At 37.2% G+C, this 18163-nt stretch overlaps 1 protein-coding gene and 1 pseudogene across 1 annotated transcript in view; both read left to right on the forward strand.

The window, feature by feature from the left end:
- Positions 1-1982, forward strand: part of LOC121889921 (GTPase IMAP family member 7-like) — a 33230-nt gene extending 31248 nt beyond the window's left edge. Inside the window, exon 3 of the mRNA XM_042402155.1 lies at positions 1623-1982. Coding sequence (XP_042258089.1) covers positions 1623-1910 — 288 coding nt within the window. The 3' untranslated portion in view covers positions 1911-1982. The remainder of the gene's footprint in view (positions 1-1622) is intronic.
- A 6243-nt stretch (positions 1983-8225) lies between these two features.
- LOC121889922 lies at positions 8226-17682 on the forward strand (annotated as a pseudogene).
- Positions 17683-18163: the final 481 nt, after the last annotated feature.

Consider the following 18163-nt stretch of genomic DNA (forward strand, 5'->3'; position numbering starts at 1 on the left):
TTTTTTATTTTACTTTTTTTTTATAATTATTGTTTATTATATTTCACTATTATAAGGTAAAATCTTTAAACTATTAAATAAGGTTTAAAGTAACATTGCCATTTGCTGACAATGTATGTATAGAGTGTATCTTCAGCTGTGTCCTTTAACTGTTATGTTAATGTTTTTCTATAAAAAAAGAAATAACTGAATAGACAAGTTACTAATCAGAGGTTTTATTGTTGCATAATACACTTATAACACTTATAACAGATGTTACTTTAAATCTTATTTAATCGAGTTTTAACACACCAGGGTTGTTAAATATCAGGTATTGTCCTTGTGAGACCTGGCTTGTTAGTTTGTTAGTTTTCATTTTAAGGAAGGGTTAGGGTTACAATAAAAACTATATTTAATGCTATTTATTTTTCCTTTAAATATTTGTCAACTTTTTTTCTGTGATATTTTTTCTTTTTCTTAATTCCTTTAACTTTCTATATCCTTATTTCAAGTTTCAGTGACATGTATCCATCAGATAATTCCCCCAGAATTATTAGAGTTAAGAAGTTCCTAATGTCAGTTTACTCAGGTCTCCTACAGATTAATTTATTATCAAATATATTAAAAATTTCACAGTTCACATCTACAAATTGATTGTTACTCCAGAGTATTAAAACTCAACATTAGCTTTACAATTTTTCTAAATATTTGAGTTGATGTTTGATGTTTAACATAATAATGCAATTGATTGGCTTGTTAGAGTCTTTATAGAGTTATAAAGCACTTAAAGCAGAGCAGAGCTCCTACTTGTGTTTGAAGTGTTTCTATAACCCAGCCAAAATGTAACAGTTGTAATAATTATTGTAGGAAAATCAATAAATGGGAAAACCACTTGGACAAGTTACCTGCTTTACTGATAGAAAGTAATTCTCTTTTAGGGTTGAACACAATGAGGATTGTCCTACTGGGGAAAACTGGAGCTGGGAAGAGCAGCCTGGCTAACACCATATTTGGAGAAGCCAAATTCAAAATAAACCATTTTAATGACTTGAAAATGCATTTTTGTGAAGCAGAAACCAAATCTGTCAATGGAAGAAGCATCACTTTGATCGACACTCCTGGTTTCTTTGACCCAGGCAGGTCTGAGGAGGACATGAAGCCTGAGATGGTGAGGTGTATCACTGAGTGCGCTCCTGGGCCTCATGCTTTTCTCATTGTGCTTAAAGTGGAGAAATTCACTGAGCAGGAGAAAGCTGTCATCACAAAAATGTGTGAATATTTCTCTGAAGATGCTTTCAAATATGCTGCAGTTGTCTTAACCCAGGGTGACCAGCTCCCTGAAGGGATGAAGATTGAGGAGTTTGTCAGTGAAAGTGAGCATATGAGTGATCTGGTGAAGAAGTGCGGCAGCCGGTGCCACGTCGTTGATAATAAATACTGGAAGATCAAACAGCAGGATGAATACAGGAGCAACCAGTTCCAGGTGGCAGAGCTGCTCAACACCATAGACAAGATAGTGATGGAAAACAATGGAGGCTACTACACCAATGAAATGCTGCAAACAGTGGAGAGAGAAATACAGAAAGAGGAAGAGTGCATCAGACTGTCATCAGGAAACATGACACAGGAAAAGATCCTGAGTCCTTGAGAAGCATTTGAACAAAGCACCACGGACATGGATTAGAGCTTTTGTGGGTTTGGCGATCATAGCTGGATTACTAGCAACTGTGTTGAAGTCAACATTTATGAAGGTATTAACAGAGGTATACCACATAACACCACTAGCAACAGTGGTAGATGAACAAATAGCCAAGACAGCAAGAGTGTCTCCACCAGTCAGTGCAATAGAAAAGGTAGTTGAGGTAGCAATTACACCAGTGGAGGCAATACAGAAGACATTTGATGCTGTCTTGAACAAACTTTATGATTAATACAATAGAACATACAATCTTTGGAACAAAATTGAATGAACATTGAAGCAGAATCCACACAGAGTAAATAAGAAGTTAATCTAGTAGTAATCAATGTTTTAATCTATTTAACTAAGCATCACATCAGGTTCCTCCTCAACCTGTTTCTCTGGAAATTGTCATTCATGGATTCATCACAGTACATCCTGTCTTATCTTCTGTAATGTCTTGTTTACTGTAAGCAAACAGAGCACAAGTTTTGATCTAAAATCTGAAAGTGGTTGTTGAGACATGGACTCTACATGACTTTGTGGTGTTGTATGATGATGATTTGCTTTTATTTCTCTTTTGTTTTTTGTTTGATTTTTTTTTTGTACATTGAGTGTTTGTTGCTCAGTTATAAATTTATTGTGCAACAATTAAAAAGCTGATTGGTCATGTTGGGACTACATGTGGACCACAGTTTACCACATGTTTCAAGACTCCAAGAAACCTGAGCCCTGGGGGTGTGAAGCTCCACCCATGGATCCAGGTTATCAAAACTAGAGATTCCTCTCTTATCTTTCTCTTTTCTCCACGAGCTGCAGCAGGAGCAGCTAGCTCCTTGCCCTCTTTCTCCTTCAGCTGCAGGAGCAGCTGCTTGCTCTTTCACACCTCCAGCAGCTGCTGGAGCAGCTCTCTGCTCTCTTGTGTGGCCTGCTCACAGCAGACAGACAGTCTTCTTTACGGCAGAAGACGCAAGAGCCTCAGACTCAGAAACTAAGTTTCCTTGTGCCAGCAGCTAACACACAAGTCTGCTGGCCAGTTTAACAAGTACAGGAGCCGTGAAATGGAGTTAGCTTGCCACTAACTCTACACAAAGGAGTGACCTGGGCCCTCTGCACGACTGAGGTGCTGTCTCCCCAGCAACGCCTGCATCTTTCAGCTTCAGAGCCAAAGCCTTCTCAGCCTGACTCACCCATGGATTCAACGGCTACAAAGCAGAACGCCACAAAGCATCTCTTACTTCATGGACTGGTTACAACTGGGCATAGCCTAGCAACACAGAGAAGCATAGTACGGCTAAGCAAGAATGTTTAACTCAAACAATGTACTGTACGTGTATTGATTTGGTTAAGGTTATACATTGAACTGTTGTTGTGATGTCCTTGTTGCTTATAGTCAGGTTACTGCATAGCCACACTGCTAGGTTAATGTTAGCATGCTTAACACGTTACATCCAGTAACTAGGCCTTGCATGCAACTAACCTCGTTTTAACCTGGCACCTTTAGCATACACCAATTGGCCTTGAATAGAGAACCACACAGTTAAGAGGTTAAAACCTAGTTTGGCAAACTTTGGTTCAGGCAGCACATGTGGTTCAAGACACCACATGGTCTGGCCTTTTATCTCCGTAGTTCCCTTTATCAGCCAAATTGTCGGCATGCCATGTGCTCAGTCACCAGGTGACTGCAGCCATCTTGCTATTGTCTTCCCTACACGCACACACACACACACACACACACACACACACACACACACACACACACACACACACACACACACACTTGTATATAGGTACACTTAGCTAGATTAGTATTGTGTGTTGCTTTTACCCTTTTGTTAAATAAATGCTTTTGGATATACCTGTTGTCTGTTTTAATGTTGCACAAGAATGAGTTTTGCCAACCTCTGCTCTGTAAAGAACTCCAAATCCTTCAACCTTAACTAGCTATTGATATGGTGATTTTGTTTATAGTTATTAAATTAATTATCAATCAAAGTCCCAAATTCATAGATTAGTACACTTTGAGACTGAATTGGCTATCTTTTTCCCTGAGTCCAGGGTGATGCCCCGTTATTATTAATTCTTATTAATAATTTTATTGATTTTAATAATTAACGATTATCTTTGATAATCGTTAATTATTGCTGATAGCCAAACTTGTAGCCACGACCCAACAGTCACCTGTCTATCCATTTGTTTCTTTTTTTATAAAACCAGATAAGTAAAAAATACTCCATTAGTCATTTTCTAGATGCCCCTCCATTCCTCATCAGCCACAGCCTGTCCCAAAAAAATGGGCAGATAATGCTTGTAACACACTAATTTTTTATTAAACATCAGGTCTTTGGCAGGAATTTTTTAATCAATGATTTTATTGTCAAGCACAATCTTGATTTTATGTTTTTAAATTAAACTTAGTTAGACCAAGATGACAGTGCAGCTGTTCTTATTGAGTCGACCCTCCCAACTTCAGTTTTATGAGTTAAGCTAGATTGCATAAGAGAGGAGGTGGATTTGCCATTTTGTTTAATGATTCCCTTCAATGCAGGCAGATGTCTAATGGAAATTTTGCTGCTTTTGAATATGTAGCTCTTAAGTTGAATTCCTCTTCTCAGCTATGTTCCTAAATATCTACAGGCCACATAAACACTGTGCAAACTTTTTCAATGACTTCACTGAACTACTGTCTGTTATCTGTATTGACTTTGACTGTGTAGTTATTGTTGGTGATTTTAACATCCATGTTGACAACCCCTAGGACAGAGGGCCTTAAGAACTGAGTTGTTCTTGATAACTATGGATTGACTCAGCATGTAACGGAGCCCACACACAACAAGGGGTTGACTCTGGACTTAATCACCTCCAAAGGTCTGAACATTTCTAAGATTGTGGTGACTGATGTTGCTCTCTCTCATCATTCCTTTTTTTTCTTTGAGAGTGCTATCTTCATGCACACAAATGTTCAGACAGAGGTAATCACTAAATGGTATATCACTGAGAATGAATGATGAAATATTTATTCGGGCTTTCTCTTCCACACTCGCCCTCTCTTGGGTCTCAGTCAATGAATTTGTATATAATTTTTAAGCTTTGAGGGGCAGTAAATGCCTTGATGATTGTAAGAAACCCAAATAATTTTTATTGTAGCTGCATTTACTTGTTGCCAACTATATTTTTTTATACACTGTGCACAATTTGCATAATGATATTTGAGTCATAATCTGTCAGCTGGAGAGTCAGTATGTCATAATTATCAATCTAGCTAAGTATCACATCAGGTTTCACTTCAACCTGTGTCTTTCATGCATTCATTGTACTGTACTGTACTGTGCATCCTGTCTTATCTTCTGTAATGCCCTGTTAACTGGCATTAGTAAAGAAAAAAAAATATTGATTGAATTTTAATATGTATTCATTACTTTTAAAGTTTTAACAGGTTATATTGCTGATCTGTTAACACTCTATGTCACCAACCAACCATGAAATCTGTCTAAATACTCACTTTTACAAATGTTAAATCTTAAATGCTTTCTCCTTATTTTACTTCACTTGAATTGGTTCATATGTTTTATTCTCTTCTTGTTAATTTGTTTCTATATTTCTACTTTTAGTTTTAGCCAATTTGAAATAGAAATGAAATTTACAATCAGTTGCAAAGTTTTTGTTTATATATGTGTTGCACATAACATCCGAAAATAAAACACGTTTGCATTACATTGCATTTAACATCAATGTGATGATACATTATTTTCATGTGTGGTATTGATTTTCAACCGTATTGCTGAGCATCAAGTTTGGTTTTGGAAATGTGGGTGTAGCAAAGAATTATATTTGGCAAATAGATTTTATATATATATATATATATATATATATATATATATATATATAAATCTCCCTCTCACCCCCCTCCTATGGGGGGTGTTGGTGTGTCCTCTACCAGAGGCCTGGGAGTTTGAGGGTTCTGTGCAGTGTCTTAGCTGTTCCTAGGACTGCGCTCTTCTGGACAGAGACCTCAGATGTTATACCTGGAATCTGCTGGAGCCAGTTTGTGGGTCACAGCCCCCAGTGCTCCAATTACCACTGGCACCACTGTTGCCTTTACTCCCCACATCTTTTCTGGCTCCTCTTTCAGCCCTTGGTATTTTTCGATCTTCTCGTGTTCCTTCTTCTTGATGATGCTGTCGCTTGGGATTGCTACGTCTATCACCACTGCCTTCTTCTTGTTTGTCGATCAACACGATGTCCAGTTGGTTAGCCATCACCAGCTTGTCAGTCTGGATCTGGAAGTCCCACAGGATCTTGGCTTGGTCATTCTCAACCACCTTAGGAGGTGTCTTCCATTGTGACCTTGGGACCTCCAACCCATACTCAGTGCAGATGTTCCTGTATACTATGCCAGCCACTTGGTTATGGCATTTCATGTACGCTGTTCCTGCCTGCATCTTATACCCTGCTATTATGTGCTGAACTGTCACAGGGGCATCTTTGCACAGCCTGCACCTGGGGTCCTGTCTGGTGTGGTAAATCCCTGCCTCTATTGATCTTGTACTGAGTGCCTGTTCTTGTGCTGCCATGATTAGTGCTTCTGTGCTGTCCTTCAGTCCAGCCTTTTCCAGCCACTGGTAGGATTTCTTGATATCAGCCACTTCTTCTATCTGTCGGTGGTACATGCCGTGTAGGGGCTTGTCCCTCCATGATGGTTCCTCCTCCACCTCTGCATCATCGGGTTTCTGCTGCCTGAGATATACACTTAGCAGTTCATCTTTGGGGGCCATCTTCCTGATGTATTCCTGGATGTTGGTTGTTTCGTCCTGGACAGTGGCTCTGACGCTCACCAGTCCTTGGCCTCCCTCATTCCGCTTAGTGTGCTTTCTCAGGGTGCTGGATTTAGGATGAAACCCTCCATGCATTGTGAGGAGCTTCCTTGTCTTGATATCAGTGGCCTCTATATCCTCCTTTGGTCAGCTTATTATACTAGCGGGGTACCTGATGACTGGCAGGGCATATGTGTTGATGGCCCGTATCTTGTTCTTCCCATAGTTTTCTATACACAATTTGTAAAATTACATCCCAGTCAGCTGAAGGGTCACGGTGTCATAATTATTTATGTAGCGAAGCATCACATCAGGTTTCACTTCAACCTGTTTCTCTGGAAAGTGTCATTCATGCATTAATCATAGTACATCCTGTCTTATCTTGTAATGTAATGTCTTGTTCGCTGTAAGCAAACAGAGCAAATGTTATGATCTGAAATCTGAAAGTGGTTGTTGGGACATGGACTCTACATGACTTTGTGGTGTTTTATGATGATGATTTGCTTTTATTTCTGTTTTGTTTTTGGTACATTACGTTGTTTGTTGCTCAGTTATAAATTTATTATGCCACAATAAAACAGTTGATTGGTCACCTGTCTATTCAGTTTGTTTTTTTAGACCCACATAAAAGGTTAAATGTTACAGCTAAGCATCAGGCACTCATCTGAAAGAAGTGAATAATGGGATACTCATTTCTCCCATTGCTCAGGTACGGTTGACAATCAAGTCAAACTGGTAGAAAATGGCAATACAATCAAACCACAGCTAGACAACAGGAGGAAAATTACACAGCAAGGACATCAAGCAGTCAGGGTAACTTAACACATCCTCATAATGAAACAACTACATAGGTTGATTGTACTTGCACTCCAGAATAACTCATAGGAGCATTTTCTAATATGCTGCCTTTATCGGCAGTAATCGTAAAAAATAATTATGTTTTATAGTGTGACATTGCTGTGGTTAGTGATACAGTCAGAGCTACAGTGTCATAAATGCTGACAAATACCATAAATCCATATATTTTAAAGTCTAAACATGTGCTACAGAGAGGGAAAGCCAAAAATAATGACAAGCTTGCTTTTATATTTGTATGTAAACTTTAAAAGGGAAGCACTGCGATTATTCAACCAATGAGAATTTAGTCGGACAAGAGCATATCGACCAACTAATCGACCTGTAGACCAAAAGACTACAGCCCTAGAAAACTCAACAAATTTGTTGCCCTTTACCTTCCAGTTTTATAAATTGCTTGTTATGTGAAAAAAATGAAGCAGCAAGGATACTGAAAATATCAATGAGGACAATAAAATAGTCAGCGATACAGCGACATAAATGCTGACAAATACCATAAATCCATATGTTTTAAGGTCTAAACATGTGCTACAGAGAGGGAAAGCCAAAAATAATGGCAGACATCTTTTTATATTTGTATGAAAACTTTAAAAGGGAACCACTGTCTATAATTGTATTATTGAATGTCTGAGCACAAAATAATCCTGGTTGACTGAAAAGCAGTGTTCAGAGTTTACTTTCAAAAGTAGTTGAAACATGACTCAAGTCCACACCTCTAAAAGAGGTTCAGCCCTCACTGACACTGGAATATAAATTCATGAAAACTTTTTTTCAGTATAGTAACTTGTTGTTGGTTGTTTATCGTAGTGTGTTGACACAGAACCTCACTAGAATCAAAGCAAAGAAATAGACCAGATTCAGTTTCAAGACATTTTCACTCTGATTTCTTTTTTAACATCATGGAAGGTGAGTTAACAACTTGTTTCAGTTATTCTGTGTAGATCTGTATTCCTCTGAGCATCATATTAATCTGCTACAAGGAAAAAATAATCTACATCAAACATCAAATAAAATTACTAAATGTACGTGAAATTTATCCAAACATTATTGACTTAAAATGTATTAAATGACTGAAAACACAAAGTACTTGTATATTGAAAATATAAACTGTCAAACATGCAGAGAATAACAAAGCCATGAAACATAATTAGATCAATTACGTTCTGTTCTTACGTACTTCTGAGTCGCTTACTTATGCCATCAGCAAACCAAACAATTTTGAGCAAGTTAAATATGATTTAACATTTTGTTCAGTACTACAATGCATACCTCCCAACATTTAGGTTTCAAAAAAGTCAGAAGGTTAGTGAAAGACAAAGTTTTACTCAAGTTTACGATACGTTTGTCACTGTAAGTGCAAGAAAAACCTTTGCCAGTAAAAAGCCAAGAAAGACTTTATCAAACCACCTGTTCAACAAGCATAAACATGTTGAAAAGCGATATTTTCAACTGCTTTGCCCGCAGTGTCTCATCCATCGCCAGTAAGTTTTACACAACTATAGAACATCACAACGAAAGCTGTCTGTATATTGCCTAACCGTTTATCTGAGTTTGCCACGTATCTTGACATTTTGCAAAATCTTGTAAATTTAGCTACTGGCTGAAAAAAGACAGTACGTCTCTCTCTCTACCAGCGGTACCTGCAGGCAGTGAATCACATCAGCAGCAGCAGACAGAGAACATGATGAAAGATTACCTGCACAGAGAGCAGATGCACACACGGGCTGTACAGTGCCAGAAACAGGTTGTGATAATGAAAAGGAAAAAACTATGAAATCAAGAGATTAACAGGAGTAATTACCAAGCGGGAGCACAGCAGGAGAAAGGGTTAAAAATAAGAAGACTGTTGCAAAATCGGGAGTGTTGGCAGGTATTACAATAGACAAAACTCTCCCAGAACCCAAATAGCACTGTGAGGAGGCAGCAGGAGACAAATGTACATGACTGACTATGATACATTATTCTCTTCTAGTGACAGAGACAAGGAGGATTGTCCTGCTTGGAAAAACTGGATATGGGAAAATAATTAACCATATTTCCAACTCTGAAACAAGAGAATGTCAAGCAGAAACCAGATCTGTCAATGGAAGAAGTATCACGTTGATTGACACTCCAGGTTTCTTTGACATAAATATGTCTGAAGAGAACCTGTAGACTGAGATAGTGAGGTGTATCACTGAGTGTGCTCCTGGGCCTCATGCTTTTCTTATTGTGCTTAAAGTGGAGAAATTCACCAAACAGGAGAATGACATCATCGAGAAAATATGTGAATATTTCTCTGAAGAAGCTTTCAAATATGCTGCAGTTGTCTTCACTCATGGTGACCAGCTCCCTGACGGGATGAAAATTGTGGAGTTTGTTCAACTGAATCAAGGTCTGAGTGATCTGGTGAGGAAGTGCGGCGGCCGGTGCCACGTCATCAATAATAAATACTGGAAGCACAACCAGCAGGATGAATACAGGAGAAACCAGTTCCAGGTGGCAAAGCTACTCAACACAATAGACAACATAGTGATGGAAAACAATGGAGGCTACTACACCAATGAGATGCTGCAAAGAGTGGAGAGAGAAATACAATAAGAGGTGGAGAGAATTAGACCGAGGTCAGAGAACATGTCAGAACAAGAGATCAGAGAACAGGCTAAAGTCTGTGTCTTTGAGAAGCTTTTGATCAGACTGGCAGGTACTGCAACAGGTGTATTGTTAGGAGCTTTATTTGGTATGACAGTGATGGTTCAAAGAGTTACCAGAGCTTTATCTTCCAGAGGACAACCTATAGCAGTATTAGGAGCAATTGTAGGAGCAGCAGAAGGAGCAGCAGGAGGAACATTATCATGCACACTTCCAGCGACATTTGCTGTAGCAGGAGCAGTGAAAGGAGGTTTGTCAGGTTATGATGCAGCTGAGGGAGCAGACACACCATGGGAAGCAGTAGAGAGTGCAGCAGCAGCTGTAGAGAATGAAGCCCAATCTTATTTAGATACAGAAGATGATGTTTTGAATTGAATCAGAGTCAAAGCCAATACTGAGCTGTGACTCATCAAAAAGGGAGAAAATATATCATTAAAAAGTCATATCTCCCATTAGATTGAATGAAAATCTTGTTTTGCTTATCATGTTTATTCATACAGTATATTCAACCAAACTCATGTTCAAGCTGTAGGTTGTACTTGTTGTCTGAGCTTCAAACTTTAGTTACTGTTTCTGTAATACTAGCTAAACACAGAGTTTCAGTTTGATGTGTTGTAAACTATAATCCCAAAGCAGAAAGACAATGTTGGTTGTATTTCTGTCCAACTTTAAAATATTTTTTCATTGTTTATTTCCTGTTGCAAAGATTAACCAGGAAATATCACTCCATGTATTTACTGTAAACTATTGTATATAATTTTGTCTGACAAGCCTTCTGATGCTTCTTCAAAAATAATTGTAGTTCTTTGTGGATTAACATGTATCATCAATGCAAATATGAACAATCAATAAAGTGAAAATTTTGAAAAATGTTATTGAGCAAATCAAGTTTTTATGTGGTAAAAGAATCAATTACTGCATGGTACACTGTGATAGTTCAAACTTATTTCATACCAGTGGAGGCTAAATAATCAATTATCAAAGTTTACTATTAGTATGATAGTAAGGGAAAAGAAACAACATGGATGGTAAGTTAAGGTTGATTCTTTCAGTTACTGCTATTTGTTCACACTGTTCACTTTATATTAATCTGACATAACTATGCAGTACATTCTGGAAACTCATATTTTGGCAAAATTATCATTTGAATGATAACATTTGAAACAAGCTACAGGCTAATTATTGTAATCAAATCACTACTGGCAAATATGCAAAATATAGCAACATAACATGCAACCTCCTACACAAAAGGAGTCACATGTTTGGTATTTGTGACTCATCAACCTTTGTCTTCACAATCTGTTCAGTAACATCTGAGCAGAGTAGCTCATGTCTGGCTCATTACATAAATGTTACAGAGAGTTTTGTCAGCTACATTAAACAATTTGTCACATAATATAAATAAAAGGAATAAAGTTATGTTTCACTCTCACATCTCTTTATATGCATGCCTGCTCTCTTTCACTTTCTCTTTTTTATAAATTAATTGCTCATCCCTTGTTAAACTACTTTAGGTAGCAAATGGGCAAATGTGTTGGCTATGGATAGAAATAAATCACCCCAGAGACAAAATCATTAATTTAGTGTTCTTGAGTGTTTATTTTTGCAGGTGGAGCCATTTTAACTAAAATGTTTTCAAATCTGTGCTATGTCTGACATGTTTAGGCTAAATTTTAATTAATACTGATAAATGTGCACTGGCTCTGATAATAAATAAGCTAATCACATATCATTTTGTTCAAGCATGTGCTCTCTGCCGATTTGCCTCCTCACCCAACACACAAGTAAAGCACCTTTGGTTAATGTTTAACCTGAATAATGTGAAAATAGCAGAAAAAGATAAAAACTCAATAAGGGTGTGAGAGAGGGAGGGTGTAAGACTAAACAAAACCTGAAACTTTAAGTGTGATGTTGTCTTGCACTATATTTCAGCAACCACTAGATGGCAGCACAGAGCATGATTAGTTATAGAAGAGCCTTCAGCCAAAAGCCAAATTGAAGTTCATTTTATTCAACATAGTGATGAAAAGTTCACAAACACAAATCTAGACAAGATAATTGAGGCAAACAAAGGAGGCTGCTATACCACTGAGATACTACAAGCCATGAAGAGAGAAATACAACCAGAGATCACACATAAAGCTAAAACCAGCATCTTTGGAAGGCTGTTTGGAAAGTTGTTTAAAGCTGTAGGTAACAGGAGCACTGTTAGGCGCTTTCTTTGGTGGGGCAATGAAATTAATGAATGAAGAAGGACCAAACATATCATTATTTGTAGGAGTAGCAACAGGATCAGCAGCAGGAATCACCGCAGAAGCAACATCTGTTACATCTATAGCGCAGACAGCTGACAAACATCAGGAGTAAGAAAAGGTTTAATACACAATTACATTTTTTTTCTCATAAGAACACATCATTTTTTGTTGAGAATGAACAATATGGCAGCTGTAGGGTAAATGCTTGTTTCTGAGCTATTCTTGCTCAGAGCTAATTAATAATGTGATCAACTGAGAGTTATATCATCATAAATTCATCATGAATTAAAAGATATTTTTATTTTTCCTGATACATTTTATCTGAAATGATTATGAAGTGACAATGGGTGTTTGGATGTGATCCCTCCATAATTTTCATTTAATTTTCAATTTGTTTGCTTGCATATAAATGTACAATTTAACAATAAATCAGCAAATTCTTCATATGTTTTCCAGTGTCTTATTTTTTTATTTTAATCATTTACATTCATCCCATCAGCTGAGTGGCTCACAAATAAGAAAAACAGATGCATTTAATCAGTGTTATTTTAATAATTAATTAATCTAAACACACAATATGTAATTTCAGCCACTAAGGGTCTCTCAATCAAAAAAATAACAAAAGACAGAGTTTGATGATGGTTAAAGTAGTGTGGGATCATGGGAGTTGTTGTCTTCATTGTCTTCAAGCTCAAAATATTTATGACCATTATTTGATTCTATACGCTACCATCATCTCATCACAGTCCAAAACTGATCAGTGGCGGTGATCAACTTCCTGCTTTACCTCGCTGACCTGGCCTACACCACCAGGCTACTGTTTGTCACTGTCTAGGAAGAAAGGGAATGAAGGAGGGAGACATATTGAGTGATGAAGAACAGAAAAAAAGAGGCTAAGAGCTTGAGTGGCTTTGTATTTTTGACAAAATAGACATGAATCTTTCTCTTTGGTGTCTAATTATACAATGTGATGGTGAAATGAGATGTCCTGTTGAAACAAGGAAAGCTCAAATGGCTTGCTTGCAGTATGTATGTGCATGTTTGAGTTTAAAATAAATGCCTAGATATCTGCAATGACAGTATTTAACCTCTAATGTGAGTTGTTATGTCATAAAAGATCAGAAGATGAAATATTTTACATGATGGTGTGGAAAAATCAAAGTTGGCATGTAATGCTGTTAGAATCCAATGAAGTCAAAGACACTGGAACGCAGGAGAAACGTATTTACTGTATCTGAGACACACAGAAACTCTTTGGTTACTGATGGGGAAACTTCGTTTGCAGTACATGGACACTTTGATTTCATCACAACCTAAAACAAAGATTTCTGCATTGTCCTTCTTATTATCTTTTGTTTATAAGGTTTTGGGAAAATACTTCATTCTTTTGTCTTGGTAACAAAGTATCAGTATTGAAAGATTTGAAAGAATGTAATTTGAGCAAATAAAGTTTTTAGTTAAATCAAATATTTTATTTGAAAGCACATGTGATTTGTGATTTCATAATGCAATTAAAAAGACAATTACAACATGCTATTGTTGCTCCATCTATCACCTTTATGGAAACATAACAGCAGTTATGTGGCAGATTCAGGCAACTGTCATTCTGTACTTTTTTCTTTACTGACATTGTGCACTGTGAGATAAGGTTCTTTAATCCATCAGACCCCCATACAATTAACTTCAACTACACATAAAAACAACCTATTACTGTTGATATTTGGATACAATCAAAATGTCATTAAGTGGAAGCTTTGCCTGGTTTGAAAACAAGAGAAGCCACAACAGTAGCAGCAGTAGCTGGTTAGTATTACAAACATTTAGGCACGTATGTTGTAGCCACTAAGAGAAAGAGAAACTGCTTTTGTTATTTCTTCTGAAATCCTCAGTGTGATGTGATGTGCTGGGGTCAGTGGTTCTTCCAGTTATGGAACAGTCCGTTAATCTGTAGTGCACGGAGGGAGTGGCACATTTACAATGATTTCTTAAAGAAAAGTTATTTCTGAGTATAATGAGTTAGCATAGCAACATAATTAATATATGTTTCATATCTAAACATCATAATAAATCTATAGCAGTTTGGATCCCTTTTAGTTCAGGGCTCCAGACAGTTGCCTAATTGTTTTACCTTAAGTCTGCCCCACAATGCACCTGATAAATAAGTGTAAAAGAGAAACATAGTCACACAGGCAGTCTTGTCATTTCAGTTGTCACTCTGCAGTTGCTCTTTTTGACAACATGGACGGTGAGTTAATTATTTTCACTTATGATATTTTGTTTGCTCTGAGCACAACACAGTTGTCTCATAAAGAATTTTAAACTGCAGTCATTTTTGTTTTAATCAAAAGTTTTGACTGTATATACAGTTTTATATATATTTCTATTTCTATATTTCTTATAATATAGGGCTGTGCGATATGACAATATATATTGTGTGATGAGAGAAAAATGTGTTTCATATTATTATCATTTATATCGTTACTACAATCACCCTGACATTGAGAATTTGCATTGTTTTTTGTAATATGTATTTTACATATCTTAAATGAAAATACTGCAAATACATTGTAAGTATAAAGACGTGATTGTCTCATGTTGTTTCTCACACAGAGTCAAACCTTGTGTCATATATAGGTACATGATGGAACATAGTTTGGGTCTGATGTTGTTACATTATAAACTGTGGACTCTTTCAGTTTATGATATGAAGTCACGTACACCATCACCTTTAACTCAGTAAAGCAAAACAGGAAACAGGAAACATAAATAAGAAATGGTTACACCTTTGTTTATCTCATGTCAGAGTCTCATCCTGTGAGCGGAAGTGTTTACACAAAGCCTCTTCTACTAAATGTAAAAACCACAGTATTACTTGTGCAGTCTTCTACAGTGGTAGCACAAGTCAGCAGTTTCCATCATACATATCTATAAACTGTGGACTCTTTCAGTTTATGATATGAAGTCATGTACACCATCACCTTTCACCCAGTAAAGCAAAACAGGAAACAGGAAACAGGAAATGAGGAACGGTCAGACCACTGGTCATCTCAGTCTCATCCTGTGAGCGGAAGTGTTTACACAAAGCCTCTTCTGCTAAATGTAAAAACCACAGTTTTACTTGTGCAGTCTTCCTCAGTGGTAGCACAAGTCAGCAGTTTTCATCATACATATCTAAGTTAAAACATGAGTACTGTATATATTATATAAGAAGTAAAATTTCCCCTTTTTTTTTCTTTAATTTTCAAAATGATCCCTTCACTGTGCATCATTTTGTGTGGCATTAACCTTTTGAAATAACACATTTCAAGGTGAAATTATTTCCTATATATTGTGCTCCTGAACAGAAATCTATAAATATTTGTACATTTGGAAATAAATATGAGAAATAACAAAACATTTTGTCTATATTATGACATATTTTGTGTTATGCAGCTATTTGTGGTACAATATTGTCATTATTGGTGCTTATTTTGTAGTATAGTATTGCCTGTGTAATGTACTTGCATGAAGACAAGTGCAGTTCATCAGCCTGTCTAAACATGTGATACTAAACATGTACAGAGAGGGAAAGCCAAAAAAGACACGCATGCTTTTATATTTGTATGTACATTTTTAATAGGAACCACTGTCCATAATTGTATTATTGTATCTCTGAGCACAAAATGACCTTTGTTGACTGAAAAGCAGCGTTCAGAGTTTACTGTCAACAGTAGTTGAAACATGTCTCCAGTCCACACCTCTAAAAGAGGTTCAGCCCTCACTGAACCTGGAATAAAGATTCATGAGACTTTTTTTTCAGCATAGTAACTTGTTGCTGGTTGTTCATCACAGTGTGTTGATACAGAACCTTACTAAAATCAAAGCAAAGAAAGTTGAGTTATTTCAGTTATTCTGTGTAGATCTGTGTTCCTCTGAGCATCATATTAATCTGCCACAGGGAAAAAATAATCTCCAGATGGCTGTCATAAAATGTTAAAGACATCAAATAAAATTACTAATAGTACATGAAATTTATCCAAATATTATTGACTTAAAATGTATTAAATTACTGAAAACACAAAGTACTTGTGTATTTAAAATATAAACTGTCAAACATGTAAAGTGAATAACAAAGCCATGATAAGATAATTAGATTAATTACTTTCTATTCTTCCATAACTCTGTTGATTCGCTTACTCATGCCATCAGCAAACCAAACAATGTAGAGTTAGTTAAATATGATTTAATATTTTGTTCAGTACTACAATGCATACCTGCCAACATTTAGGTTTCAAAAAAATCGGGAGGTTGGTGAAGATAACGTTTTATTTGAGTTGACAATACGTTTGTTACTGTAAGTGTAACAAAACCTTCGCGAGTAAAAAGCCTATAAAGACTTAATCAAACCATCTGTTCAACAAGCATAAACATCAGCAGCTTTGCTCGCAGTGTCTCATCCATCGCCAGTAAGTTTTACACAACTATAGAACATCACAACGAAAGCTGTCTGTATATTGCCTAACCGTTTATCTGAGTTTGCCACGTATCTTGACATTTTGCAAAATCTTGTAAATTTAGTTACTGGCTGAAAAAAGACAGTACGTCCTCTCTCTACCAGCGGTACCTGCAGGCAGTGAATCACATCAGCAGCAGCAGACAGAGAACATGATGAAAGATTACCTGCACAGAGAGCAGATGCACACACAGGCTGTACAGTGCCAGAAACAGGTTGTGATAATGAAAAGGAAAAAACTATAAAATCGAGAGATTAACAGAAGTAATTCCCCAAGCTGGAAGACAGCAGGAGAAAGGGTTAAAAACAGGGAGACTGCCGCGAAATTCGGGAGTGTTGGCAGGTATGACAATAGACAAAACTCTCCCAGAACCCAAATAGCACTGTGAGGAGGCAGCAAGAGACAAATGTACATGACTGATTATGATACATTATTCTCTTCTAGTGACAAAGACAAGGAGGATTGTCCTGCTCGGAAAAACTGGATCTGGGAAAAGTAGCCTAGCTAACACAATATTTGGAGAGGATGTCTTCAAAATCAGCCATACTCTCAACTCTGAAACAAGAGAATGTCAAGCAGAAACCAGATCTGTTAATAGAAGAAGCATCACGTTGATCGACACTCCTGGTTTGTTTGACACAAACATGTCCGAAGAGAACCTGAAGACTGAGATAGTGAGGTGTATCACTGAGTGTGCTCCTGGGCCTCATGCTTTTCTCATTTTACTTAAAGTGGAGAAATTCACCAAGCAGGAGAATGATGTCATCAGGAAAATATGTGAATATTTCTCTGAAGAAGCTTTCAAATATGCTGCAGTTGTCTTCACTCATGGTGACCAGCTCAAGGAAGGGATGAAGATTGAGGAGTTTGTCAGTCACAATAATCTTGTGAATGATCTGGTGAAGAAGTGCGGCGGATGGTGCCACGTTGTTGATAATAAGTACTGGAACAACAACCAATCTGATGAATGGCAATGACAATGGAGGCTGCTACACCAATGAGATGCTGCAAACAGTGGACAGTGTGATTAAAAAGCATGGAAAGTTTGATGTCTCAAATTTTCTCAAGATGTCTGCTGGTATTACCACACGAGTATTGTTGGGAGCTTTGCTGGGTGTAACAGCAATGATTCATTTTGTTGTCAGTACCTTGAAGACAATGCCAACAGTAGTAGCTGCAATAAAAGCAGCAGAAGCTGCAGGAGGAGTGAAGGCTGCAGTGGGAGTAGCTGCAGCGGCTGCTGCAACAGGAGCAGTAATTGGAGGTTGTATAGGATATGATGAAGCTGATAAAGCAGACTCAGTATGGGAGGCAGTACAGAACACAGCAAAGTCTGTTTGGGACGAATATGAAAATTTCATACAAAACAACAAAAAGCAACACTAAAGTGAGAGAAAAGAGCCACTTCTGACAAACAGGTGAAATAAATTGACTGTTACAGTGTTCTTGTTATTATAC

This window comes from Thunnus maccoyii, chromosome 22 (assembly GCF_910596095.1).
Source record: "Thunnus maccoyii chromosome 22, fThuMac1.1, whole genome shotgun sequence".
Classification (NCBI taxonomy): Eukaryota; Metazoa; Chordata; class Actinopteri; order Scombriformes; family Scombridae; genus Thunnus; species Thunnus maccoyii.